This window comes from Glycine max, chromosome 1 (genome assembly GCF_000004515.6).
Source record: "Glycine max cultivar Williams 82 chromosome 1, Glycine_max_v4.0, whole genome shotgun sequence".
Classification (NCBI taxonomy): Eukaryota; Viridiplantae; Streptophyta; class Magnoliopsida; order Fabales; family Fabaceae; genus Glycine; species Glycine max.
Window position 1 is genome coordinate 50,789,231 of NC_016088.4, and position 27,931 is coordinate 50,817,161.

General features: G+C 32.5%; 5 protein-coding genes across 7 annotated transcripts; 3 read left to right on the top strand and 2 right to left on the bottom strand.

Moving 5' to 3' along the window:
• The first annotated feature begins 4,489 nt into the window (after positions 1–4,489).
• On the top strand, positions 4,490–7,700 carry LOC100790150 (uncharacterized). The gene is made up of 4 exons (XM_014775590.2): positions 4,490–5,219; positions 5,299–5,494; positions 5,762–6,593; positions 7,279–7,700. The coding sequence occupies exons 1-3, from the start codon at positions 5,082–5,084 to the stop codon at positions 5,872–5,874; spliced, it is 447 nt and encodes a 148-aa protein (XP_014631076.1). The 5' UTR covers positions 4,490–5,081; the 3' UTR covers positions 5,875–6,593; positions 7,279–7,700.
• Positions 7,701–7,769: 69 nt separating this feature from the next.
• Positions 7,770–10,086, bottom strand: LOC100527302 (uncharacterized). 3 transcript variants are annotated; one of them, XM_006572773.4, is made up of 6 exons: positions 9,961–10,086; positions 9,777–9,861; positions 9,593–9,683; positions 9,156–9,240; positions 8,408–8,564; positions 7,770–8,296 (listed from the first exon to the last, which is right to left on the bottom strand). In XM_006572773.4, exons 1-6 carry the CDS (start codon positions 10,000–10,002, stop codon positions 8,256–8,258), a joined length of 501 nt encoding a protein of 166 aa, XP_006572836.1. In that variant the 5' UTR covers positions 10,003–10,086; the 3' UTR covers positions 7,770–8,255.
• A 414-nt stretch (positions 10,087–10,500) lies between these two features.
• Positions 10,501–14,166, top strand: LOC100790676 (protein GET1). Its single transcript, XM_003516476.5, has 7 exons — positions 10,501–10,680; positions 10,955–11,034; positions 11,551–11,621; positions 12,715–12,773; positions 12,863–12,944; positions 13,207–13,256; positions 13,807–14,166. Exons 1-7 carry the CDS (start codon positions 10,570–10,572, stop codon positions 13,876–13,878), a joined length of 525 nt encoding a protein of 174 aa, XP_003516524.1. The 5' UTR covers positions 10,501–10,569; the 3' UTR covers positions 13,879–14,166.
• Positions 14,167–14,869: 703 nt separating this feature from the next.
• Positions 14,870–20,223, top strand: LOC100795946 (rab escort protein 1). The gene is made up of 9 exons (XM_026128547.2): positions 14,870–15,677; positions 16,449–16,571; positions 16,687–16,786; positions 17,583–17,621; positions 17,738–17,984; positions 18,068–18,143; positions 18,910–19,102; positions 19,460–19,540; positions 19,733–20,223. The coding sequence occupies exons 1-9, from the start codon at positions 14,977–14,979 to the stop codon at positions 19,832–19,834; spliced, it is 1,662 nt and encodes a 553-aa protein (XP_025984332.1). The 5' UTR covers positions 14,870–14,976; the 3' UTR covers positions 19,835–20,223.
• A 633-nt stretch (positions 20,224–20,856) lies between these two features.
• On the bottom strand, positions 20,857–23,480 carry LOC102667531 (pentatricopeptide repeat-containing protein At4g13650). Its single transcript, XM_006573469.4, has one exon. It carries the CDS (start codon positions 23,245–23,247, stop codon positions 20,947–20,949), a length of 2,301 nt encoding a protein of 766 aa, XP_006573532.1. The 5' UTR covers positions 23,248–23,480; the 3' UTR covers positions 20,857–20,946.
• Positions 23,481–27,931: the final 4,451 nt, after the last annotated feature.

Sequence of the window (27,931 nt, forward strand, 5' to 3'; positions counted from 1 at the left end):
AGGTTTTTGTGTGGACCCATACAAATGTTAGAGATCATTATGTTCGTTTAGGGTAACCCGCAAGAATCCATGGGCTGAGGGTGGAGGGAACCTCAGAACTCAGAACAATCGTGGCAGTGTGGCACTGTGCTTGCAATGCAAGTTTTGCCTGAGCTAATTTAATGCTTGGTCATTGATTTTTACGAAATTATTTCATTTTGAATTTGAATCTTTCACATTACTTTATGAGAAATATTATTTGTAGAATAATTCTTACAACAGTTTGTAATATCCCTCCGCATAGCTCTTTGGTAAAACGAATAAAAAATTTCTCTAATCTAAATAAAATTTTCATAAAGTTCAAACCTATCTAAGAACGTGATTAATTTTAATTTTACATAAATATGTAAGCCCAAACTAGCATAAATGTTAACATAAATTATTAGTCAAATAAACTTGTACCAACGAAGACATGCCGCAAGAAAAATCGATGAACTTCATCTTGAACTTCATCTAGGAGTATGACATTTAGCTAGAAAACTGAAATTCCCAGTTGTAAATTTGCGTTGCAGCCTCTTGGAAATTCATTGGATGGGTTAAAAGGTAGTGATGTAGATCCACGTTTGGTATTTCATCTGGTGGTGCCAAGTTTGCCTATGACAATATTCAGAAGATACAGGCTCTATCTACCAAGTATGTTCACCCTTTGTCAATTTTTTTATGTACACTGTCCTTTCTGGCATCTAATTCACAAAAAAAAAATGTTACAACGTGAGTATTTTCTTGAATTTATGCTTGAAACTGATTTTGTTGAGATTTTTTTTTAAGGGATGGGCGTATTAAACTATTTGGAAAGGATAATGCCCAAGTCCTACTTGAATCTAAAGAGCCCGTGCCTAGCAAGTTTTTACAGGTTATATTTTCTTGCTTTTTTCCTCACCAATTTTGCTCGTTGATTTCCTAGATGTCGTGAAAAATGTTATTTTTCTATGAAATTAACAATAACAATACTCAATGTACTTAATATATGCATGCAGTTCATTCAGAACCAGGGCATCCTTATAAATGTTACTGTCAATAACCATATTGAGGCTAGTGTATCTATGGACTTGCTTATATTTGTTATGTATTTCAAGTTGCCACTGCATTTCATTACTAGGTAGTATAGGTAGAGTTCCACTATTAAGATTTAACCATGTCAATATTTTATTCAAATCATGTTCAGGCACAGGTTATTCAGAAAATTCATTGCCCTAAAGATATTTCACATTTAGGTTTGGGACATAGACAAGAAACTGTTGCCAGACGTGTACATTGTTAAGGAAGAAATCACTTGTTTCTCAGTCATACAACATAGCCTTTTTATGTAAGTTTTTCAGCTTACTTGGAAATAAGCTATCAATAAATTAAATTATGAGGACGCACAAAAGTTATGAGCTTGTATGTGCATTGGCAGGTATATTGGATTTTCTAATGGCAATATGTCAGTTTTGATGCTTGATCAAGAACCATGGCATGTGGTACTGATGAAATACACCATACCATGGCCTGTCAGTTTTGATGCTTGATCAATACTTTGCTTAAATCATTAAAAGATATATATGTTGACTTGTTCTTGGTTGAATATTTCCGTATCTGTATTTTTCTTTGATAGTTTTTCTTTTTCTGGGAAAGAAAGCCTGAATTCAAGTTCACCTATTACAACATACATGAATTTGAGATTTTTGGATGGTTTAATTTGTACTGAATTGGTTTGATGAACTTGAGCTAGGTTTAATTTGGAAATTTAAATACCTACAAGCAATTTGTATTATATGAAGCAGGTAGTGTTGTTGAACGAGCATACAGAATCTCGCACAATTAAGATGGAGCATCATTTGTCAGAAGGTTGTATTGACATGGAGATCATATCAACCTCAAGCAAGCATAGACAAAATTATTTCATTTTGCTTGGGAAATCAGGCCATGTATATCAATATGATGATAATTTGATTGAAAGGTATCCACTGCAAAACCAGTCTAAGTCCACTCCTTCACTGCCAAAGGAAGTGGTTGTGAAGTTACCACTGGCAGATTCAAGCATCACTACAGCAAAATTCATCTCCAACAATCCCAATTTGTTTACTTCTGAAGATGAGGTACTGTGGTTGTGAAACTGTTCTTTTACTGTACCATATTTTTATTATTTTGATAATCTAATTCATTATCCACCGTTTATTCCCATTGAAACAAATCTCAAAGATGGGATTAACTTCAGTTCTTCCAATTTCGCTGTATTTTCAAACATTAAAAAATTGTACATAACTGGACACAGCAATGGAGCCATAAATTTTTGGGATGCATCATGTCCCTTTTTCACCCCAGTTTTGCAATTAAAGCAACAGGTAATAATTTTATCCAAAAATATTAGCTTGTATCCAATATTAGTTTTAGTCTTTGAGTTCGAGTGGTAAGACAATATTGGTTTGTGCTCAAATATTAACAATGTTATGTTCCAATAAGAGTATATGTTTCAGTTTCAGAAAGGAAGCTGCCTTCATGTGTAAACATACTAGTCAACTCATATGCCTAGATGATAAAAGAATCTTGATTGTACTCGCTAACGAAAGCAATTTGATTTATTGAAGTCTAATTGAAAATAGTAATAGATTGATAGAAGTACCTACTTAAAACAAAATAGGATTCGACTTTTTGAATACTCCAATATGTTGTAGTCTTGAGACATTATTAGTTTTTTAGTTCATTTCTTGGAGTATTAAAGTCAACTCATTTTCTTTCTTATGTATTTGACAACTGCTGTAGGAATCATTTACTTTCTCTTTAACACGTATTTATTTGTTTCCTTCATCTTAAAGCAAATGATTTTTCTTAAGTGGTATACCCTTGACCGAATTATTTTTGATAGCAACACTCCACTCCTTGTTTCTGGAGACCAAAGTGGAACGGTGAGTTTCATTCAATTATGAATTTTGTGAAATGTGATATTTTCCTTTTTCTACTCTAGTCACCCATGATTATTTTATAATACGTATGATATAAACATGACCTTCAGGTTCGTATCTATAGATTCAAACCTGAACCATATGCCTCCAACAGCTTCATGCCTATTACTTATTGTGTGGCCTGTGACTTTATAACTTTAAGATCCATTGGAGATTACCAAGGATCCATTGAACACATTAGCAGTAAAATAAAAAGAGAGCATATTGTGTCACTGCTTTAAGCAACTCGCTAGTAGATTTATGTAATACTTGGGAAACACGGGATTTCCATTCTATCCCTGATGCTGATCATATATTTGGGTGATAATTACTTATCATATTGTTGCTTGAATGATTATCAGATAGTGTGAAACTTGCTATTTTAGACCTTTTTTTTATTTGATTGTGATACGTATTGTATCAAATGATGCTGCAAAAAGAAGAATAGCAGAAAGAGACAGATAGAGAAATGAGAGCAAGCTCTCCCAAGTCAGAGAATAATCTCTAGACTCCCAATTTCATTCCAAAATATCTATACCCATAACAGACAGCACTCATCTCCATATAACAGACTCCCGCTAACCCACACTCACATCTCTAACTAACTTAGGACACAATTGCCCTTTTGAGATTGTGAGTGTAATAAAACTTAAAAGGCTTAATCTGTTGGGGTGGGTTCCTATCAGAGTGTATAGCTGTTTAATATATTCACTGTGCTAATTTGTGTGATTTTGTACTATTTTGTTACAAGTTTCAGTTATTAACATAGATGGTCCATCTTTGTTGTATCGGAAAAATATTGCAATTGAAATTTCCACCGGTATCGTCTCTTTGCAGTTCAAAACCTGCAGTTTACATGGTTTTGAGAAAACATTTTAGTTGTTGGAACGACTCGTCTGTTCTAGTACTAGATGGTGAAACTGGAAACTCATCAAGCATTGAAATTATTCATCCTAAGAAGCCCTCTAAAGCTATATTTAAGCAGGTGTTGGGTTAGAGTTTGCATAGTCGAAACAATGATCAGTTTCCGAAATGCATCGATTTAAGTTATCAATGATCTAAATGCTTATTATGTTTAGAATTCAGATTCCAATGCGACTTTTCTATTGCAGTGAAAGATCTGATTGAAAAGTGTAAGACTTTCTATAATGTTATACAGATGGACAAGGAGAATGAATCACAGGATCAGTTACAAAAGATGACTCTCAGAGTTGAAAGAAGGGATTCGTATTGAAGATGCAACAGCAAAGCAGTTATTTTGCTGTGTTCTTTGTATGTATACTCTTTTGCACATGCTTTACAGATAATGTGTTCTTTACTTCTGTGCTTACTCATGAGTCATGAATGACTAGAATATTAGCTGATGCTTGCGGTTACTCATTCTCATGTTTCAGGGTGTTAAAAAGATGTTTTACAAAAACAAGTTTCATTCCTCTTCCTGTTGCTGGGCATCAACACTTTACAACCTCTCTGATATTAGTCTCATACTCCTTTTCACCAGTGGAAAAATAGAATTAAGGTGGTTGTTTTTTTAAGTCTGCACATACTTTTTTGAAGAATTGATGGGTATATAACATGGGAGAAGATTTGACAACAATTGGTGTTAAAATTCAATCCCCATTTTGAGGATATTTTTTCAATAAGGAAAATGCTTCAACCGATCCTTACTCCCACCAAGTGGGTTTCTAGCACATTTTATGCTGAATCTTGAATCATATATTCAAGAGGCTTCATGTATTCTAAATCCTTCTTAATAGTCTCCCTTCATGTCAACTTCATGGAACATTTTTTTAATAATTTAACAAGACATCTGTAACAATGTTAGGTCTTTGCCAGAGTTGTCTCTGATAGAGGAGACATCAATTAGAGTTTCACTTATTCACCTCCAAAATTGAAGTCATTTTCTCATAGCCAGATATGTTGTTCATCCAAAGAAGATCTTTGTTTTGGTATGCTTTTATCTTTCACTAGTATAACAGGTTTTTAAACAAATTTATGACATCAAATTAACTCAACGTCAGTGTACAGGTGAATTGTAATCAAGAAATTTTTGTTGTCTCAGGGAAAGATATTTACAGCCTGTTATCTTCTTTACTACCATTTTCGCTCAAAACTGGTAAAATGTTAGTCTCATTATACGTAATGCTTGACTTTGTTTTAGACTTTTGGACTCTGTTAGCTGCATCTACAGGAAGGAAAGGGATGCCATCACAAGAAGAGCTTGTTCGTGGCCCTGTAATCCATAAGGAAAAGAAAAAGGTAAACTGTAACATTTTAATAACTTATACAACTATATCCACTATCCTTTATGACTGAAGGTATTTGGTACTGGTTTCAGGCATTCCAGGGTCTATTCAGCTCCGTCATCAAAGATTTTACTAGCAGTAAAGAAAAGCATGTGCCCCTTATGGAAAAAGAAGATCCCAAAGAAAGTATATGGAAACTCTCAGCAGTATTCTCACATGCAAACTTTGTATGTAATGATAATGTTGATAAGCTGACAATGGATGAAAATCAGCTTGAATTAAACATAGGTAAAACAATGCCTCAGATATGTGCTACTGAACAACATTTGCATAAAACTTTTGGCCAAGAAAGATGAAATATGTCTTTTGTGTCAATGAATTCATGCAGTCTGTTTTTATTGATGAGATGACTCTCTGCTAGTCAGAAAGCACATATATTATAAACAGGACTAAATTACAGTGGTAGATTAATTTGTTTCCTAAGGAAGTTCCTATAGTATATTTTCTAAAATACGGATCCTTGAATTTGAGGTGTTCTCTTTTCCTCCCGTATAGATGACATTGGCCCAGAGGATCATGGAGAAAAACGCAAAGAACAAACCATATTGGGATTCCTTAATAAGAATAAATTGCCCGGCACATTTCAGTCTTTGAAAGGTTTGTTGTGACAACGAGTTCAATTTTATAAAAATTGATTTTCCTTATGTTTCATCATTTGACCTAAGAAATAAGCACTTGAAGTCTAGAACTACTGTGCATGGGATGAAACATGAGCTACACTAGAGGATTTATAGAGGTCAGAATTTCATGATCGCCTGTGTGTTGTCATTTGATTCGTGGCAAAATACAAAGGTCAGTCTAGAACAAACTCTGTTGCGTAAATGACCGAGATGATGCTTAATGAGTTTATATCGATCCATTATGGAAAGATGAAACTGTAACACCTCAATATGCTTTAACATGTCAAGGTATGTTAATATAATTCAAGCATATGTTTTATACTTTTTTGGAAGAATACCAACTTAAGTGGAGGATATTCTTACCAAAAGTAGAAGATAAACTGAGGGGAGGAGCACAAATGCCAGCTTGATTCTTTTCTACTATACTAATTTGTATTCCCAATTTTTTTTTATGAACACTACGTTACTATAACTAAAACTCTGGCAACTAAAAGTGCATCCGTTGAATTTAGCAAACTACACTGTGTGATTGAATTACAGGTTTTCTTAATTGCTAGCTAATTTAATTGAGCATCCAATATACAGGAAGATTGAAAGAGATGAAGGGAAACAACCAAAAAACATCAGATAAGGAAAGGCAACAGGATGAAAAAGATGGCGCGCTGGATCAAATTAAGAAGAAATATGGATTTTCTTCTTCCTCCTATGTAAGAATATATCTATCATATGCATTCTCATCATGCTTGACTTTTCTACCGCATAACAGTTCACAAGCATGGCATTATATGTGCTTATTTACAAGTGAAAGTTGTTGCCTAGGCCCTATTGCTAATTTCTAATTTAGAGGTGTCAAGTTTATCTGTTAATGCAAAAAATAGTTTGCGATCAAGATTGATCATTACGAAGAATCTTTAATCTAAGATTTATTACCTACCCATTAGATATTTTAATCAGTTGTATTTTGTGTTAGCGTTCTTTTTTATTCTTGTGCGAAGAAAGTAGCATGCTAAACGTTGTAAAAATTTCAAAATTGTCTCAAGTTTAATTTTGAATGAGGTAGCAACACTTGAGAGACAATCTTTCAAATAATTCTTCTATGATACCTTCGTTTGGAACTTTGGGACTATCTGTAGTTATTAACTTATTATGAACATCGTTTGATACTGCATGCTTAATGATTTTATCAATGATTTTTTTTCAATCTTTAAAGCTATGTAATCATCAAAATTATAGGACCTATAGACATATGACATTCTTAGTTTCACAGAAAAGAAAATAAAAAGATACCACGATACATGTAATTTTGATCATTGTATAATTAGACAGATTCCATATACTTAAAGCTTCATTTCTTTTAATGCTGAAATATGAGTTCAAACATGAATCAATCAGGAATCTGGTGCTACAGGAATCAACCGCTGCTAAACGGGCACGAATCAAGCTGCATGAAAACACAAAGAAATTGGGGGTATCTTTTACCTTGACAAAAAACGAAAAAACAGTTAGAATTTCGTTATCCTATGCCATTGTAAACAAGAAAATTTGGGGGCGAAAATCCAGAACTTATTTGTTTACATATCTTCTAACTTGGCAGGGTATCAACCTTCGTGCCACAGAGATGCAAGATACAGCAAAATCATTTTCATCATTGGCAAAACAAGTGCTGCAACGAAGTTGATAAGGCCCATTATTTAATTGATTACACTTAGATCATACATTATTTTATTTATTTAATTGCACATATATTCTTTTTAATATTTTATACACCAGTTTGTTCACAATTATGTTGAATTCATGCTTCATTTTACACTGATAGCGGCACTGACATGTTGTCTGAATACATTTGTTTTGGATGCATATTTTGATACTGTGTTTAAATGTGATAAGTATAATCATATCATGTATTACATGGATTAAGATTTTCAGTTTCCTGCAGAAGATATTGTCCATAATACAGACATACAGATAAGTCATTACAAAAGGACTATCATGCAGATAAGTCATGTATACTACTAATGGTATTCAAAGCTCAACTAGCTTATCAACTTATTTAAGGCTCGATTAAGATTTGCACTTTTTTTTCTCTCACTAAATAGTATTAGCCCATCATAAATTCATAATTTATTCTACATTACACGGTATGAATTCAGACCACAAACTTGCAATGACTAGTGTTTTGTCAGCATATCTTCCAATTGTGAGCGTATCTGTTCTCTAACAGCATCTCTGTTACTAACGCTCAATGTAAAACAAGTTGCCCCTGCATGATTCCGCAACCTTGCAACTGCAGAATTCGAGAACATTAGTCATTCACAAATTCAGCAAAGCAATTAGATAGTGAAATGCTCCAAAATCCTCAAAACATCTCTTCAACAGATCTTTGAGCTCAGGTCTTGTGGCAGATTTAGTCCTAGCATGGTTTATTTAAAGAATTGAGCAAAGGAAATTTGTTCCTACTATTGTTAAGACAGAAACAAGATACTGTGAGAAATGGAGATGAAATTATGGTGAAAAAACTTACCTTCAGGTATGTCTCTGCCGAATTTTGGAACTGGAATGGAAGCCAAAACTGGGATATTTGACTCCAAAACTCTTAGAACTGCAGGGAAGAATGAGGAACTGAACAACTCCATCTTACCAACTTCGTCAATGATGAAGAGATCAGTGTCTTCTTTAACCTATTCATTGAATGTGTCTTGAAAGCTCAAAGACTGATCTAATACATGGTATATGACAAATAATAAATTCTGTATTCTCAATGACAAATCCACATTGAGAAAATAAAAATAAAAATACACCAATAGTTTAAAAATGCAACGCCGGAAACAGCCTCTTTGCATATGCAAGGGTAAGGCTGCGTACAATATCCCTCCCCCATACCTTCGCATAGCGAAGAGCCTCTGGGCAATAGGGTACGAAGTTTTTTAGTTTAAAAATGCAACGGAACAGTTGAAGAGCATCATACCACATTTGCAAGGATAGCAATATAGTTGGCAAAATATTTAGTAATCCAATCTCCTACTAAAGTTAGTAGGGGAAAAATGCATAGAGAAAACATATTAAAGAAACACAAATGCTAACCAGTGTCCTTGGAGCATTGGTTAAGAAACTAAAAGGAGAATGATTTTATTGGGATGCGTAAAATTGCGTTGCCCATGACTTTTTTGTGCTCTCCTATGATTTTCACAAAAAATACTTTTTTTTTTCAATTTCTTAATCAATACCCTAGGGAAACTAGTTAGTAAGACATTTAAAGAAAGCGAGCTGACCTGTAACTCGGGAAGTGCTAGTGACTCGAAGGAAGCAACATCAACTTTATACTTGCCAACATTAGGCCATCTGAGAGACTCGGGGCTGCCAAAGTCAATGCAATCAAATGACACCATTTAATCAAATAGGCAGAGTTGTATAAGATGTTTATTTAGAACAGTCCGGTTCAATTCAGTTGCAGTTCAGTTCAGTTTGCCTAAACCCCTTTTACAGTTCAGTTCGTTTCATCTATTTTTTGCCTGCCCCTTTAGGATTTACTATCACATGAGTACCTTTGTTGAAAAATGAATAAAGACCCTCAAGTGGCATGAGCAATAAATACAAGTTACCAAACAGAGAAACACCAGATAATGGGTCCTAAGTACTAATTATGGTAAACTAAAAATTGAGATGTTTATGGTGTGGAGCTAAAGAGTGAGGGAATGAAAAAATGAACGTTGAAATGTCGATGGAAGCAAGTGGGGCAGTGCGACCGTCGAGTGTGACCACTTCAAAACCAACCCTCTGGCCGGCGCGCCTAATTTCCCCTACAAAACCAACCAACCATTTTGTAGTAATGAATATTACATTATATATGTGAGATGGTGAAGGAAGGAAGAGGAAGATGAAGAGATGGTTACGAGTGTAGAAGCCCTGAAGCTTGAGGGATGGATTGACTTTGAGGGACTCGAATACTTTCATAATAAGAGTGGTTTTTCCCACACCCTGAACATATCAGTGAAATCAAAATCAATAAACACAGAATGAAGAGAGTGTGTGTGTGTGTGTGAGAGAGAGAGAGAGAGAACGTTGGGTTTTACTCACCGGAGGACCCGTCACGAGGAAGCATTTGCCGGGACCAGCCATTCTTTCTGTTTCTGTTTCTGCGCCTTTTCTAATTAAAAATACAATGTCAATGTAATGCGACACAACACAAGCTTAATATATCACTTCATCATATACTAGTAGAGAAAAATTATTATAAAGTTTCAAGATAAAAAGTTTTATAATGTTGCTTAATCACAATTCATCAACTGATTTGTTTTTATGATAATTATTTTAAAAATGATATTAATAACAATTTATGATTAAATATTAATATAAAAATGTTTTATATTATTAATGTATGATTATTAAACTCAAACTATAATTTTTATAGTAATTATTTTTAAAATTATATTCATAACAATTTATAATAATTAATTAACGATATCAATTTTTTTTCAATACATCCATATTAAACTCATTTTAAATAATAATTCTAATTCTATGCATTAAATAGGAAAAGAAACAAAAATAAATTAAGATGATAATTGGGCCTAATAGGCTGAATCATTCATACTGAAAGATAGGAAAGCACAAAACACACGCATTGAAATTCACTCTGCATTGATCTTCCTTACAATTGAATCACGGAGGGGAGGAGAGTGAATTATGGGAGACGAAGCAAGCCAAGAACGTGAAAGGTCGTTAGCAGCTCCTCTCATATTTCTGATTGTGGCTGCTTTTCAATTTGCATACTATTGTCTGGATCATGTTAAGAAGGTATCATCCTCTTTTTAAATTCTAATTATTGATTAATTAAAACAAAAATAATAAATATTATTCACTGTCACGATAAAGCTTATAAATTCAAAGTCATCTACCTTATAATTATAAGAATCTAAAATTCTCTGGACAAACTAATCAAAGGATTGATAGTGAAATTAAATTCATTCCTTAACCAAAAAGCATTTTTCAAATATCTTTATTAATGGAAAAAAAAAAAGAAAAAGAAAACCATGTAGCATTAACATCTACACGTATGATTTTGCTACAGAGTGGATCCGATAGTGAAAAAGAAATTCAGTTGCGTGCAGAAATAAAACAACTTTTGAAGGAGGCAAATTCAATGTCGCAGTAAGTAATGCTTTAGCCAATAATTCCTCTTGTGAAAAAAAGGGGGGTCCTCTTTTGGAACCCGTTTTTGTTTTGAGCTAATGTTATCATTTGATGAGTTTTCATAGGTCAAGCATTTTCCAATGCTCATGTGTGTGGTTGATAATTGGAAATTAAAGGGTAAATCCACAATTTTGTCTAAAGTCCACTGTGACAAGTGTTACAGTCTTTTGGCAGCAAAATGAGAAAAAATTGAAGTGATCTGCAAAGAGACATATCAGTATTCACTAAACATTAAAGTTAATTTCAGTTTTAAACAAAAAAAATTAATAAGAAATATTTGGCATTGTTTAGACTAGTAGAACAAAGAAGAAAGGCCTTGTCAGGTATGGAATTGTGGGGAAATTCAAATAGAGAAATCAGGTGGGTATAGGAGGAAGAAAAGGAAAATAACCTGAGTACAAATCACTAAAAAAGAGATGACTGCAAGATATGATTGCAACACTTATGCTTGTGTGTACCTCTTTATCCTCTCAGGCCATCAACCTTTGCACAAGCAGCAAAACTCAAAAGGCTGGCAGTTGCCAAGGAGAGGGAACTTTCAAAGTGTGAGTTTATTTCTTCTTTCAAGTTTTTCACTTTTGCTATGTTATCCTATCCAATAATGTAGTATAGACTGACACATTGCAATGCGCAATTTTAAATATGCTTTCATGACAAGAATGCTATATGTATCAGTGTATCTGGACTTTACAAGCACAACATGAAACCTAAGTTGATGAACGGATTAACTAAGAAAGGTAATCTCAATTTAAGTGGTAAATATTGCATTTAGTGGGAAATATACTCTCTGCCATGAGATTAAGAAACTTGTCTCTTTAAAACTAGAACAGCTAGTCTCTCACAGCGTAACAAACCAAAATTCAAATCTACATATGCTAGAAGAAATAACTACATTTATTTCTTGCCTCAAATAGAATTGCTTCTGAAAGAGACTACTTGTGGTAAACAAAAAAAACCAACAATACAAAAAGAAAATTTAATTCAATTTGAAGGTAATTGAACTGCAAGTGTGATTAAAAGGAGTTATAAGGTTGAATTAATGGTTCAGAATGAGGGTTTAAGGGTTGAAAGGAGAAGGGGGTGGGGTGGAGGAGAGGTGATGAATTCAATTCACCTCAGGAACATTCTGACGAAAATTAACAACTAACATTGGTTGATAAAAAACAAGTGTGATTAGAGATATTATAAGAGTGCAAAAGTTTCAGTATGTAACAATCAAATTTTATGAATCGTGTTCCATATATTAAATTGTATCCAATACAAACGATTAGTCTAATGAATATTATCAAGTCTCAGTACCTCAAATAGTTTATTGCTTAAATTAATATTAGAAGATACTTGTTTTTGTTCATGAAGAGAAAAAAATTTGAATCAAACATTTAATACTTATATTTCTTACAAGTTATGTCATAAGTTCCAGGCAACCGGATTCTCATTCTTAATTGTACATTGTTTGTGCTAAGAATATTATTCAAACAATATTTCTTCATGACATTTTCCCCTTCATGACATTTTCCCCTTCATGAATATAGTTTTATCTTCATTTTCATGTCCTTTATTTTCTATTGGTTGTTAATTAATTAAAATTAATTTTCTTACCCTCGTGTTTGTTAAAAGTATAGTTAAATTATTATGCAGACCAAAATTCATGTCACAAAGATGATGCTTCATACGCAAAAGTGCTTCTCATCTTAAAGGTATGTTCAGACATGCTTTTTTTATTTTTATTTTAACAGAATTTCTTTGTAGAGGTTTATAAGATACCTTTTTTTACTGTTCCATGTAGTATTTAACATATGGAGTGCTGCTTATCTGGTTTTGGCGTGTTCCTGTGGCTAGCATATCTCTGCAACTCGTGCAACCATTTGGTAATGCAATTATGAATATATAATATACTTTAATTTTACTAGGATGCATAAAAAACCCTCTGACTTATCTGACCAAGACTTGCCAAATTTTTTTAGCATGCAATACAAAAACCAGATTTTTGTTTTCATTTTTTGGATTTCTAATCTTTCCAAATGAAGGCCTAACAAATAAATTGCATGTCTAATTTCACCTTGTTATTAGAGAAAGAAGAAATAAGAAGCTTTTCCTTTGACTTGTGAACATATTTTACACTCTTTGCAGGGAGCTTGTTATCTTGGAAGACCAGAGGAGTTCAAAATAACAGTGTCACGGTAAGTAATTGATCGTCCATTTCCTTGGTAAGGTCTCTTAATTGGGTATTGTTGCCATCATTTTTGAGGCCTTGTCTAGCTACCACAACAATTGAAAGAAATTAGTTTAATGATTAAAATGGCATACCTTTTGTCTTGATTACTCCAATTACATTTAGAAAGACCTATATTAAGAATTACTTATTTGAGTTTATCATATCACATGAATACTTATTTAAATGTGTGGAAGAATATTGTATGAAAGTAATATAAGAATTGACTTAAAAATTAAATACTCTTATCAGTAAAAAAAGAAGGCAAAACTTTTGGCTAAATTGATTTGTCGATATAATTAAGAAGAGAAGGAAAAATGAAATTAATATATGTGAATTAAGCAACTTATTAATAACATTTTTTTATTAGCAACTCATTAAACAACTTTGATCATGGATGTTCTAAACAGATAATCTTCAGTGATAAGTTGGTAAATTTTTGCAATTGTCGGCAGCAATCCATTTTATTTTATTTTTTGAATTTATAGTCGTTTCTAATTGTCTTTTTATCGTTGCAGATTGGGATAATATCTTGGTTAATAGTATCTGCTAGGGTTTGCAGATTTGTCCGTCGAGCTTATAGCAAATAAATTAATAAATAACAACGATTTTCATCGTGAAAATTAATCTGCTTCAAATCTTGGTTTTGAAGTAGAATGAAGGTGTTTGTGCTTAATACATCTCTTACAATTGTAAGAAACTTGTTCTTTGATTGTTCTTCTCAATCTGGTTGATCATTGATTGATCAGTTGTAACTAGCTTTTAAGTATTTCAATTTGTTTAGTAATATAGATATAGACAACAACGTTTGAAACCCAATCTTCAATGCAATCTTCATCATGTGCTTGTAATGTGATAGGCAATACATCATTTCCTTATTTTCCCGTAATCAAATTGAAATGCAAATACAAGTATACAACTGTATTTCATGTTTTGTTTCCTTCAACAAGTTGAAGGTTGGTGAAATGCAACCAACACCTATGGAGTGTGTATAACTGATTAGAAGTTGTCGAATTTGAATCTCTTGCAACATACTATCATTTTAATGAGGATTAAAATCAAAATATAATAATTTTCTTGAGACAAAAATCATTTTTTAAAACAACACTTACGATGCTACTGCCATGTGACAACTATATAGTTGTCATGTCACATGAGTAGACTACTATGTCATTACTTATGGTAAAAATATGAAAAAAAATAATGGAAGAGGAAGAGTAATTGAATTTTTTTTCAAGAAATTAAAACTGAATATCTATAATTTGTAGAAGTTAAAAAGATAAAATATCATTTTGGTGGTTGAAAGTTTAAAGCGTCTTTAAAGATAAGAAAATTTAAAATAAACTCTTAAACTTAACTGCTTACTACTTAAATGTTTGTTAATATTATCATTCAACTCGTGCGAATTTTTTAAATTTGGAAGTAAAATATTCAGAGATTACATTAAAAGTAAACATTTTTTCTTTTTAATTTTCTTATTTTGAATGATTAATGTGACAGTACTACACATTTTTAAGATGGGAATAGAATTTTTTTTCAAATTAAAAAGATATTTGAGAAGGAAAAAAAAATCCGAAGTTTAAAACAAGATTCTTCCGCAGACCTTAGGTAACCCAATCCAATAATAACATCAGTCAATTGACCAGCACGACACAGACGGCAATTAACCTGCACGCGCCGCCGTCGCTATGACCGAACCTCAAGACCCCTTCTCCTACCCTCCCATTGACCCCGTCAACTTCGATCTCATCATCGTCGGCACCGCCCTATCGGAATCCGTCATCGCCGCCGCCGCCTCCGCCGTCGGCAAAACCATCCTCCACCTCGACCCCAACTCCTTCTACGGCAGCCACTTCGCTTCTCTCTCCCTCCACGATCTCACTTCCTACCTCACTTCCCCGCACTCCCTCCCCTCCGCCGCAACCGCCGCCGCATCCTCCGACTCTGACGACATCGTTGTCGTCGACCTCGTCCACCAACCCCTCTGCACCGACGCGGAAACCGCGACCTACGATGAATCCGCGTTTCTCAGCGAAAATTCGCGAAAATTCAACATCGATTTGGGAGGTCCCAGGGCGCTGTTCTGCGCGGACAAGACGATCGATCTGTTGATGAAATCGGGCGCTGCGCAGTATTTGGAGTTCAAAGGAATCGACGAGAGCTTCGTCTATGAAGCGAACGCGGGTTTGGCGAACGTGCCGGATTCTCGAGGAGCGATTTTCAGAGACAAGAAGCTTTCGCTGAAGGAGAAGAACCAGTTGATGAGGTTCTTCAAGCTGGTTCAGCAGCACCTCGATGATACTCAGGAGGAGAAGATTCCCAAGGAGGATTTGGAGATTCCGTTTGTTAGTTTCTTGGAGAAGATGAAGTTGCCGCCTAAGATAAAATCGTATTCACCATTTCTGTTTACTAGTGAGATTTGATTTTATTTATATTTCTGCGCAGTATTAGTAGTATTTTTTCACTATGCCGTGTCTGATTCAGAACACTTTCAAGTTATATTGTTTAAAAAAATGCATGTGTTTATGCCAAAATGTAAGTCTTAAGATCAGTATATAAGAGTGTTTTGTTACCCAGTAATTACCAATGTACTGGAGATGGAAGTTTCTGCGCTTCCAGTTCTTTAGCTTTTAACAATTGTCAAGACAAAAGCTGAAGAAAATATTGCTCTGCTTGTTGTTTCTTGTTTGCAGTGAAATTTTCAGTTTCTAGTTTGATATTTTATCGCCTTAGTTCTATGTTGTCATATTTAGAAATATATAGGGGTGAGGATTTTATGTTGTGCTTTGGAAATCAGAATCAAATCACAAAGTGGATGTGGCTTGCACTAATAGAATAATGTTAGGGATTATTTTGTAAAGTTTTGATATTCTCCCCCCAGCAATTGGTGCATTAGTGTTTGGTTAGTTCCTTGAAGTGTTTGGTACTGGCTTAGTTTGTTGATTTGGGTCCTTAAACAGTCTGATGACATGGCATTAGATATATTTTTGATTGAAAAAGTGAGGTTGATAATCTTCTTGTGCAATGAAGAGAACTATTTCTTTCATATTTTGTTGACACTTTTTGAGTAAAGTATGTCAACTCAAACCGTATATAATGCAAGCATAGCCTGTTGAACTTCTTCAGTACACTAAGGTAATGGCTTTTTTGTCTTCCTCAGGATTCTTTTGTATGCTATAGCCATGCTAGATTATGATCAAGACAACAACGAGGTTTGTGAAGAGTTACTTAAAACAAAAGATGGAATAGATTGTTTAGCTCAATACAGCTCATCTGTTGGAAGGTATTTTCCTATTCTTATTGTTTCATGTACCGCATTTGCCTTGATTTTTTTTTTTTAAAATTTAAGGGATCCCGTTTAGTTTTTCTTTATGAGATATTTACCTTGTTTCACTCAGGTTTCCCAATGCTCCTGGGGCTTTGCTTTATCCTATTTATGGTGAAGGAGAACTACCACAGGCCTTTTGTCGTCGTGCTGCTGTCAAAGGTTGCATTTATGTAAGTTTCAATGGATATATGATACTATTAGGGAAATTTTTTTTAGATTCCGTAACTTCTTTCAAGCTTGCATATTTTTGTTTTAAAACTTGTTTGATGCCTTTTATCAAAACAGAAAATAAGAACATTGTTTTATACATTGATTCTATATATTAAATAGAGGGCGAGCCCTGGTGCAGCGGTAAAGTTGTGCCTTGGTGACTTGTTGGTCATGGGTTCGAATCCGGAAACAGCCTCTTTGCATATGCAAGGGTAAGACTGCGTACAACATCCCTCCCCCATACCTTCGCATAGCGAAGAGCCTCTGGGCAATGGGATACGAAGATTCTATATATTAAATGTTTATTGTCTGTATCTCTTTCTTCCAATTTTATACTGTTACTTAAGTGTCATCATATCATATGTATGATAGAAGGAAACATGGTTCAGCTATCATGTTGTCATGCTTGGCATTTCCTGGATCTTTCTTCCTGAAAGCCAGGAGGGTAGTTGTGGTGAAAGGGATGGATTCAAATTTTACTAGACAAGGATACTTAATTCTTATTATTATGCAATTTAGTGAAGCCACTATCTCTGTGTTTTGTTGACATCATAACAATATATTTCTTTTGGGTTAGGATGAAACTCATTTATCTTTGTTCTCTTGATGTTAATGTTTGGATGTTTTTTGATATTTTGTTGGCAAACAAAATAACATCGTTAACTACTTTTCTGCTTACATGTTTTTAAAAATATTTTTGTTTATTGTTTTGTTGACCATATATGCTTATTTAAATCTTATACTTTTGTGATTCAGGTTCTAAGAATGCCGGTTGTTTCGCTGCTTATGGATAAGGTGCAGATATACATCTTTGATCTGTGTTTTCTAGTACTTTTTTTGTGAGAAGAGACGAGGTTGAAGTCAAGTGCAAAAGGAATTTCATCTTTGTCATTTTTAAACCAACATTGCAGGTTACTGGGTCTTATAAAGGTGTTAGATTAGCTTCAGGGCAGGATTTATACAGCCACCAACTAATCCTGGACCCATCCTTCACAATTCCATCACCGTTGTCTTTGTCTCTAGGAGATTTTCCCAGTGAAAGGCTCCAAATGTTGAGTCAGAGAGATATTAAAGGAATGGTGGCTAGGGGAATATGTATCACAAGGAGTTCAATAAAGCCAGATGTATCAAGTTGCTCAGTGGTGTATCCTCCTAGATGTAAGAGATTTAAACACTGCATTGGTAACTAGAGGCATATTAAAACATGAGAAAGAAATTGACTTTTTCTCTATTCTCTCTAGCTTTGTATCCTGAACAGGTGACTTCAATCAAAGCTCTTCAGATAGGATCAAATCTCGCTGTTTGTCCTGCAGGAACGTAAGTTTTTTTACTAAATAAACATTGAAATGCTCATTTTTTCCTTTAAATTTCTTTTCTCTGCTTCTCTAGATCTTCTGTTTCTTTGATTTATCACATTGTGTGGTTTGAAATTCAGTAAGCATAAATATAATAACTCTGATTTATATATTTTGTCACTCAAAATATTTTACATCCATGAAAGAACCTCCAAAGCTCTGCTTGAACAAAGGAGGAAGATACAATATTGCTGCCAATCCCCACAACAAAATCTCCATTGTATTTTTTGAAAATGCCTTTGCAAGCAGTGTGCATTTTAAGGATGCATCCAAGACTTGAAAGAGGATAATATATTTTGCATAAAAAAAAAAAAAAAAAAGTGAAGGACCCAAGAAACCAGCAGCGGGATTCACATTTCTGCTGGTTGGATTTTTCAATTGTGCCTATTCTTCATGGAGCTTAGGAACATTCAAAAATAAAGAAAAAGTGAACCATTTTATTTTTGTTTTTGGTCGAGTGAGAAGTTACTATTGTATCTAAAAATATTTTTGTAATTAATTCCTCCCATTCAGAAAGTTTTGTTCGGGATTTTGCCGCTAATTTGCAGGATTCTTTTTATTGTTATTGTATATTGATTTCAGGCTTCTGTATAGTGACAATTATTGCCATGATTTACCATTAGAGTTCTGCTTCATATTTTACCATATTCATATTTAACTCCTAGTCATAACATTTATATTTCCCCTATGTGAACTTAAACTGATCTTTTTTGCCTCTTCTTTCTCAGCTTTATTTTATACCTTTCCACTTTGTGCAATGATGCCGATGAAGGAAAGAAGCTACTAAAAGCAGCCATGAATGCTCTACTTACGCTGCCTGTATCGGGAAACTCTGAAAGCATTCCAAGTGTTCAAAGTGACAGTGAAGATATAAAACCCATTGTGCTCTGGAGTGCATTTTATATTCAGAAATTAATTATGGTGTGCTTCTAATCCTGATTTGTTCACAGATTTATTTCTTCAACGATGTTTACTTTTACCTACATATTGCATGTCCACTTGTTTCCTTTACTGCATCACTCATGACTCATTTTGAATTTCCTTTTATCATTATGGAGGCTCTACTCCTGATTCCCCTCTCTCTATTTTTAAAAAATATTTTTTAAGCCCCTAAGGACCACATATCTTACATTTTTCAAAGAACTCAACCACCAATAACTAGGTAGCATTTTAAGAATTTTGTCATGACAGATTTGATTCAAAATGCAAACCTGTATTGTATAACATTGACACGGTCATCATTTTTTGACTATGGATATACATTGATCTCCTTTACAGAGTAAATTTGAATTTATCAGCTCCACTCCTACACCGGATGGAAATCTGAACTACAATGCCCTTTTAGATGCGACCGAGAAGGTTTGTCTTTAGATAAATTTTCTCAGTATTTCTGTCTGACTTAATTTTTTACTGAAATAGCTAGAAACCTTATGTTTGGACTGTCATTTTTGTTAATGAAAACTGAAAAGGACAAAAATATTTACAATCATTGATTAATAATTATTAGCCCTGTAACTGATGCTCACTAGTTTGGTGGTGGTACTATCGCAGCTATTTAATCAGATGTACCCCAATGAAGAATTCTTTCCAAAGGCAACATCACCTGAAGATCCTACAGATGAGGATGATAATGGGTTAACTTTGGATAGCTAAACAAGGTGAAACTGGCTGAGCATTAAAGGAAGTTGTGAAAGATATGTTTGCGCCCCTAAGAGTCGAAGAAGTAGGTTAAAATTGTTAATTATGGAGGTAAAAGGTTACAGTTCCTAATTTATAGGTGAACAGAAGCGAAAAAAGGTCCTCAAGGCAGGGAAGTAGTTGTTACTGATTCTGAAATTTTTTGTCAAGCATACACATGCGGATTTTGTGCTGTGTATCCACTTATGAGCGTTTGTTGGACAAAGTTGCAACTTGTTTCAAGATTGTGGAACAGCAGTGGAAGTTTCACGGGGCCGAACAGCGCTTACACTCCTGTATCTTCATCTGCAATTTGTATTTTGAGAACGATTTGATCGAATAATATTGTATGAATTTAGGACGTATTCGGATTTATTGCAACATTAACCAACACATAAACATTGTAGGTTGTTCGAGCGCATTTAATTTTGGAAAAAACTTGACTTCGTCTTAGTACAGAATGAATCAAAAGATAGGGGGCAAGTAGTTCTACCATCAGAAAAAAGGTGTGGCCCGTTTAGAAGCAAATAAACTATGGTTGTGCTTTCCAACAAAAAAATGTAATGGATAGAGATATATAGACATTCATATACTACAAATACTCATTTAACACTTATTATTTCTCTCAATCTCTTTCTAACTACACTATACCACCTATTATATTTACACTTATTTTTTCTCTCTTTCTCAAGGCCGAAGGGGTGAAAAAATAGCATGCAGCAGTGTCTGCATCTATATGGAAAAAAATTATGGTTGTTGTATACGTCTGATGTATCTGTCCCTATTGTGCTCGTTCGAGCTACAGATATAAGACCGTGGGTGGGTGGGTCATAACTCATTCCAATACAGTGAAGAACGAAGGTTTGGTTATTGTATCCTTGTGCATCTCTTCTCAGTTACTCAGGAAGTTGTAGGGCAAGAAAATGCCGATCAATCAGACTTTACATGAGTGCAAAACACTAGCTATACCTGCCGAAACGTATAACCATAGAATGAAGTATCAAAGTTATTTTTTATTTTTTTAAAAATGCACTCCAATAATGGTGAGTCATTAGTATAATACACATTCCCATCTGGGTCTCTGATCCTCAGATCAACCAACTACTACCTGGATCTTTCTTCACACAAATCTCGGTCATCCTCTCCCTACATTTAAGAGCTTCTTCCCATTTTCCCTCTCCAATGTAAATGTTGGAAAGAAGAATATAGGCAACATGATCACTAGGATTGAATTCTATCATCTTCATTGCACATTTTTCTCCAATTTCTTTGTTATTATGATTCCTACAAGCGCTTAGTAATGTTCTCCATGCTGATTCACTTCCAACCTTCTGCACTATTTGGTATGCTTCCTCAAGCCTTCCTGCCCGGCCATAGGCATCAACTAAGCACGAATAATGCTCAGATTCTGGCTTAATCTTGTATTTGTTAAGCATCAATGCAAAAAAATGCAAGGTATCTTCTACATAACCCGAATGGCTACAAGCTGATAGTACAGCTAAGAAAGTTACGTGATTGGGGGTTAAACCATTCTTCTCCAACTTACTAAATACTTCTATGGCTTGTTGTGCTTTTCCATGATGAGCATATCCACAGATCATGGCATTATAAATTACTTCATTAGGCTCTACTTGTTCATCAAAAGCTTTCTCTGACTCCTCCATGATTCCACATTTAGCGTACATATCTATAATGGAGCTTCCAACATACACATCATGGTTGTAACCAGACTTGATAGCAAAAACATGGAACTGTTTACCCACATGTATAGCTGAAAGTTGCGAGCAAGCTGAAATAGACAGAGGAAGGCTATAACTCGTAAAAGTGATTCCATCAGCCAACATCTCTTTGCATAGCTCTAAAGCTTCTGATTCCATCCCATTTTGTCTATAAGTTCCAATGATAGAACTCCAAGAACCATCATCTTTCCAGACAATGTCATCAAAAGCTTTAAATGCATCACCAATTTGTCCACACTCAGAGTACATGTAGACTAATGCATTGCCAACCAAAGTATGATGACTTACACTTGATTTCACTACAAGTGAATGAATTTGCCTACCTGCAGGCAAATCTGATTTATTCTCACAAGACTTTAAAACAGCAACCAAGGAGGCACCTTGAATTTGCAAAGAGGTTGTTCCACGAAGTTCTTGTAATAGTTTCATAGAGGGACCAGATCCCTGTGCCAACCGAGCATGAGCCAAGATCATTGAGTTCCATGCTACAATATCTTTATCATCAATTCTTCTGAACAACTTTTCCACATCCACAAGTTCACCGACACTGGCATAGAGAGTCAACAACACGCTTGCTACAAAGCAATCGCTTTGATGCCCATATTTTATCATTTGGCCATGCACTTGAACTCCTGTGTTCAAGTCCTCTAATTCAACGCAAGCTTTCAAAGTACTTGATAGCACGTGCTGATCTGGTCTCACCCTTTGTCTACACATGTCCTTGAAGAAATGCACAGCTTCCCCTCCTCTCTTATTCATGGTATAGCCTGAAATGATAGAACTCCAAACAAAATTGTCCTTCTCCTCCATGGAGTCAAAGACTTTCCTGCAAGAACTTACATCCCCACATTTGGCATACAAGTCAACCAGGGCACTGCCCACCACAACATCAACTTCAGCACCAAACTTAGATGCAAGCCCATGAATTTGCTTTAACTCTTTCAACGAAGAACAACACTTAAGTAAGCTAACAAAGGTACTATCATCAGGTTTCAAGCCTTTGACTCCCCACATTTCAGAAAACAACCTACGAACCATGCTTAAGTCACCAACTTGAGCAAACCCAAAAATCATAACATTCCATGCAACAAGGTCTCTCTCCAACAAGTCATGAAAAGCACGAAAGGCATCCCCGAGATTACTACCACTTTTAAAGTACATATACACAATAGAGCTCCCAGCAAACTTGTTTCTCTCGAGCCCAGACCGAACCAGCAGGCCATGAATCTGCAAACCCACATTCCACAATGAAGGAGTGGCACAAGCTCGAAGCAGGACAGAGAAGGTGTACTCATTGGGTCTCTCATTCAAAGCACACATTTGATTGAACATCTCAAAGGCTTTTGGAAGTGACCCAGTTCGGAGATGCGACGAAATTAAGGTTGTCCAGGTGACAACGTTCCTGTGAGACATTTGGTCGAACAGGAGGTGGGCATGGTGAAAGTGGCCAAATTTGGCGTAGAGGCTCAAGAGGGTGTTGGTTAAGTGGGTCTGTGAAATGCATTGGGAGACTATGAGCTTTGCGTGGATTTGGTTGCAGTATCTCAGAGTTATGGGGTTTGAAGTCTTTGCCAGTGACAGCAAAAATGGTTCAATCACACTACACACTTTGCTTGCCACTTCTGGGTCAAACGCTGCGTGCCGGATCATTCCAACTACGCCATCATCAAATTTTTCACTTTACATTTGAATGCGTGATTTGGTTGTGTATGCGTATGTATTTTAGTAATTTTTTATTTTTTTGATTGAGTTTAATTATTTCTTTTTTACCAACATACTAGTTAAAAAGTCATATTAATTATGTAAAATTAATTCGCAGTCTCTAAATTATTTTGATAATTTTTAATTAGGTTTCTGATTTTTTTTTCAATTGAATATTTGAACTTATATTTATTTTTAATTAAGTCCTTTAATCTAATTGTCATCATGGAAAACTCATGTATGAAAAAATTACTAGTATTAAAAAAAATCTGATTCTTTCAGCATTAAAATGAGATTCATGTATATTAAAAAAAATACTCTTTGAAGGTGTCTCTAAATTAGAATCTTCTCGTTTCTGAAATTATTTTATTACTTTTAAAATGCAAAGATTTTTGAAATACTATCTCTGTTCTTATAAATAAAAATAAATAAGAGTATTTTTTTTCTTTCTAAATATAAGAATGGTATATTACTCTTAAATGCATTAATTATTGTTAATTTTTTTATATCTTTAATTTCCTGTAAAGTTTATCAATAAGATATTTACTCATATCTAATGAAAGATTTATTTATTGGACTATTAATAATATAAATTATTTCCATAGATTGAAAAAATTGTCCCTTAAAAATATAGTAAGTAGGATCAGTATATACAATGATCACTTAAATTATTTAATTATATGTGTATTTATGGAATAAAAACTAAATTTATGATATTATTAATTAAAATTAACCAACTTATATATTTTTTTTGTATAGATGAATTAGGTATTTGTTTTTTATATATAAAAATAAAAGTAAAAAATTTAATGGCATGCTTATTGAATAAGAATAAGTGAATTTGCAACTTTATTGTAGGGAAATAGTATAAGGGTAAATAGTGGCTATCAAAATACAAACTTTAGTCACCAAAATAATTGTCAATGTCTACATCTCTAATTGTTAACATAGTAATATATTTGTCATATAATATTTTGTTGACTTTTCATCTTCCACCCTGCTAACAAATGTCTCCTGAAAGATAAAAATATAAAATTTAGTCCACAAACGTGTAAAAAGTGTGACTCAAACGTTAACAGTAGATTATGACTAATTATTATAATTTGAAAAAATTTATAATGATTATGAATTTTTTTTAACAAACTCGTAAATTAAATTGTGTCTAAAAAAAGAATACTCATTTTATAAACTATAAATAATCATTTTACACTCTCATGTTTGATAAAAGATTCAAGTAAAAAAAAGTTCATTATAAAACATTATAATTAAATTAGATTCATGAATAATTTTTAGAAAAAATTATAATTGCAATGACACTTTTAATTTATAAAAAATATTCACTTTCTTTGAAATGATTTTTGTTAAGGTTATGATTTTTTAAATAATTAGTCAATAAAAAATAATTACATATGATTAAAAAAATTAATTCAAAAATCAAAATTTTTTTATTATAATTTATAATTTGATGTCATTATTAATAGACATTCATATTTTAATATGAAAAATTTATTAAAAAACAATAATTAAACACTTCCAACCCAATTCGAGGAAAAGATGTCAATGATATAATGAGATGATTAATAAAGATTTACTTAGAAGATTTGGTTCCTTAAGAAAATTCAAATTTTCATTGAAAGAAAAAAATGAAATTTTATATAAAATCTTTAATGACTTATGACAATCCACATGGGAGTGAATTTTAAAGATAGCAAACATAACCAAAGCCTAATAATAAAATCAATTATTACATGTTACTAGTAATCATAAATTATTTTCTTTTGCTTTTGGTTCGGTCACTACCTATGGGTTACCAATGAGATTTGTTGTTAAAAAAAGGTTGAATTGTAATTTATGTCTCCCTTTAATTTCATCCACGATTTTGATATTTCTATTTTTTTCTATTTAAAAAAAATCTATAGCTTTGATTAAATATTCAACTTTTTATATATTTTATTTTTTTTTATTTTAATATTTTAATTAATTCAATTATTTTTTCATGATACATTAAATTAACATGTTAAGTCTTGAGTTTAATTGAATCAAAATAAAAAATAAAACATATCAAAATTAAAGATTAAACTAAAATTATGATTGTTTAAAATTAGGTAGACTAAAATAACACGAAAAAAAGACCAAAATCATAAATACAAAATTAGAAGTAGATTAAAATTGTAATCTAGTTTAAATTTAAATATTCAATTATGTTGTCTCTAATTATATAATTTTTTTTATAAAGTGAATAAAAATAAAAAATAAAAAATAATATTTCAACACTTTAATAATTGTTATATATATACTTAATATTGACTACTAATTTTTTATTAATAATTAAAACTAGCAATTTTTTCTCAAAAATAATTTTTCTACTGCTTGGTGAAAAAATCATTTTATATTAAGGATGACTCAAAGGAAAAACAATTAATGCATATGAATATTTCAACCACGAGTATTTTATTGAAAACAAGTGCAACTGTACAAGTAAGCGAAATGATATGCTGGATTCTGAAATGAAACTGAATTGATTCTAATTTATTTATAAAATAGTTTTTTTCTTAAGCTTATTTATAAATTAGTTGCTTACGGAACTGATGTGAGTCTATAACATGCGTTAATCAAGTTTTTAGTCTTTCTAGTATTACTAGTTCTTACTCAAGTTAATGGCCTTTATTAGACTCATTTATTTGAGTATAACTATTGGACTTATTAATATTCTTTTAGCTTACATTATTTTTATATAATCTAAATATAAAATTATGACGGTGATATAGTATCTAAAAAAAATGTATAATAACGATATATGTTTTTACAAATGCACGTTGCCATATAAGATAAAGGTTTAATTATAATTTTAGTTTTCTTAATTTGAATTATTTTAAACTTTAAATTTTTGAATAAATTAGATCCTTTTCAAAAGTAAATAATTTTGATCTCACAGTTAAATTTTTCTATTTTAATCTCTGACATTATTATTATTATTATTATTATTATTATATAGGTATAAAATAATAATTTTATTTATTAATTTTAGGTGAAATTTGATATTTTAATTAGTAAGTTGGAACTTGAGAAAACAATTTAATCATTTTAGTTGTAAAAAAATTTAGTAGAAAATGAGAATGTGAAGTATTTGTAAAAGAATATGGACTTAATTTATTTAATTTTTTTAAAAAAATGACTTAATTGGCTTTCGAAGGAATTAGAAGGACGCAAATTGCATATTATCGAGACTGAAAAGCCCCAAAAGCAATTAAACTTAAAGATAAAATATACCCATAACCATAAATTTATAAAATACTATTTATTTCAATTTTTTACTTTTTGTTACATTGAATAAGACATTTTAATTAGTTTTTAAGTTTTTATTATTTAGTAAACAAGATTTTTAATAGTTTTTGACGTTTTTTAAACGATGTTTGAATTAATATTTTTAAAATACTAATTATTATCTTCTAACATTTTATATTTTTTTATCCTTAATATATTTATCAAATTTCTGATTCATTATATTTTTAAAATAAATCATAATTTTATTACTTTTTTATTATTTTATATTTTTCGGTTACTTTAACAATTAATTTGATTAAACTTTTATAATTTAATAGATTTTGTGTAAAGAAAAACGAGACTTTGCTGAGAAAACAAACTAACTATAATATCTATTACTCTATGAAGAGATTATCCTTTAGCTGTTTAACCAACCTTGGTTTGCATCTTAAATATGGATAACCAATGAATTTAATTACGAATAGGAAACTTATAATATAATAATGAGTAAATATTTATTTTAATTCCTGAAAGTATGTGATGTTAATAAATTAGTCTCTAAAGATAAAAAAAAATTAAATTTTTAAATATATAAAAAGTGTTACAATATGATTATCTCACTTAACTTTGTTATGTGACATTGCATGTATGAAAAACAGATTGTCATGTCCTGATGAATTAATTTGTTTTTTTTTTAAAAAAACCTTAAACAAACAAGCGGAATTAGTAAATGCCTCCGCGAAAATCCGGTTTGATGCTTTCAATCGAGACAACGTTCTAAATTATTTTATGTCATTATATTTATTCATTTTTGGTTGTACACAAACAATTGTATTTCTTTTTATTGTGTGTTATTTTCTTTTAAATAATAATATCTTTAAAACAAACGTAAAATATGTTTTGAGTCAATCAATTTTCGGTCAAAATTGATCTTAATTTATATACTCTAAAAATGATAATTTTATCTCCTATCATAATATCTTAAGCTCCATCAAAAAATGAAATACACTAATTATATAAAAATACAAGAAACAAAATCGTTATTTTTACATAATTGCTTAGTTTGGCGGCGAATTTCCTGAATCATGTAAAAATAAGAAAAAATTAGAAGCGATATAACCGTAGTAGCTTCATTCACACCAAAAGTAAAATCAATTTACAAATAATGTACCACCACCCGAAACAGACACTTAAAGCTTAAGAGTTAAGACTAATTATAAGTGAAAATTGAGAGATTTAAAAGTTAAAACACATGTTTATCCTTGAAATGAATATAAATTTTTTGATCAAAATATTTTCACAAGTTAAATCTTGATATATGTACTTGAAAAATCAAGCTATTCACTTAGATTCCTATTCAGCAACAACA

What these genes read in the sequence shown, in the direction of transcription:
- LOC100527302 (XM_041014824.1), bottom strand. Translation starts at nt 10,002, where the DNA reads ATGGCTGGTCCCGGCAAATGCTTCCTCGTGACGGGTCCTCCG. An exon ending in GCTTCCATCGACATTTCAAC is followed by an intron (nt 9,241 to 9,592) that starts GTTCATTTTTTC and finishes TGACTTTGGCAG; the next exon opens with CCCCGAGTCTCTCAGATGGC. An exon ending in CGGCAGAGACATACCTGAAG is followed by an intron (nt 8,171 to 8,407) that starts GTAAGTTTTTTC and finishes CGAATTCTGCAG; the next exon opens with TTGCAAGGTTGCGGAATCAT.
- LOC100790676 (XM_003516476.5), top strand. Translation starts at nt 10,570, where the DNA reads ATGGGAGACGAAGCAAGCCAAGAACGTGAAAGGTCGTTAGCAGCTCCT. An exon ending in GTCTGGATCATGTTAAGAAG is followed by an intron (nt 10,681 to 10,954) that starts GTATCATCCTCT and finishes ATTTTGCTACAG; the next exon opens with AGTGGATCCGATAGTGAAAA. An exon ending in GGAGAGGGAACTTTCAAAGT is followed by an intron (nt 11,622 to 12,714) that starts GTGAGTTTATTT and finishes ATTATTATGCAG; the next exon opens with ACCAAAATTCATGTCACAAA.
- LOC102667531 (XM_006573469.4), bottom strand. Translation starts at nt 23,247, where the DNA reads ATGATCCGGCACGCAGCGTTTGACCCAGAAGTGGCAAGCAAAGTGTGT.
- LOC100790150 (XM_014775590.2), top strand. Translation starts at nt 5,082, where the DNA reads ATGTTAGTCTCATTATACGTAATGCTTGACTTTGTTTTAGACTTTTGG. An exon ending in TCCATAAGGAAAAGAAAAAG is followed by an intron (nt 5,220 to 5,298) that starts GTAAACTGTAAC and finishes TACTGGTTTCAG; the next exon opens with GCATTCCAGGGTCTATTCAG. An exon ending in TCAGCTTGAATTAAACATAG is followed by an intron (nt 5,495 to 5,761) that starts GTAAAACAATGC and finishes CCTCCCGTATAG; the next exon opens with ATGACATTGGCCCAGAGGAT.
- LOC100795946 (XM_026128547.2), top strand. Translation starts at nt 14,977, where the DNA reads ATGACCGAACCTCAAGACCCCTTCTCCTACCCTCCCATTGACCCCGTC. An exon ending in TTGCCGCCTAAGATAAAATC is followed by an intron (nt 15,678 to 16,448) that starts GTATTCACCATT and finishes TGTCTTCCTCAG; the next exon opens with GATTCTTTTGTATGCTATAG. An exon ending in TACAGCTCATCTGTTGGAAG is followed by an intron (nt 16,572 to 16,686) that starts GTATTTTCCTAT and finishes TGTTTCACTCAG; the next exon opens with GTTTCCCAATGCTCCTGGGG.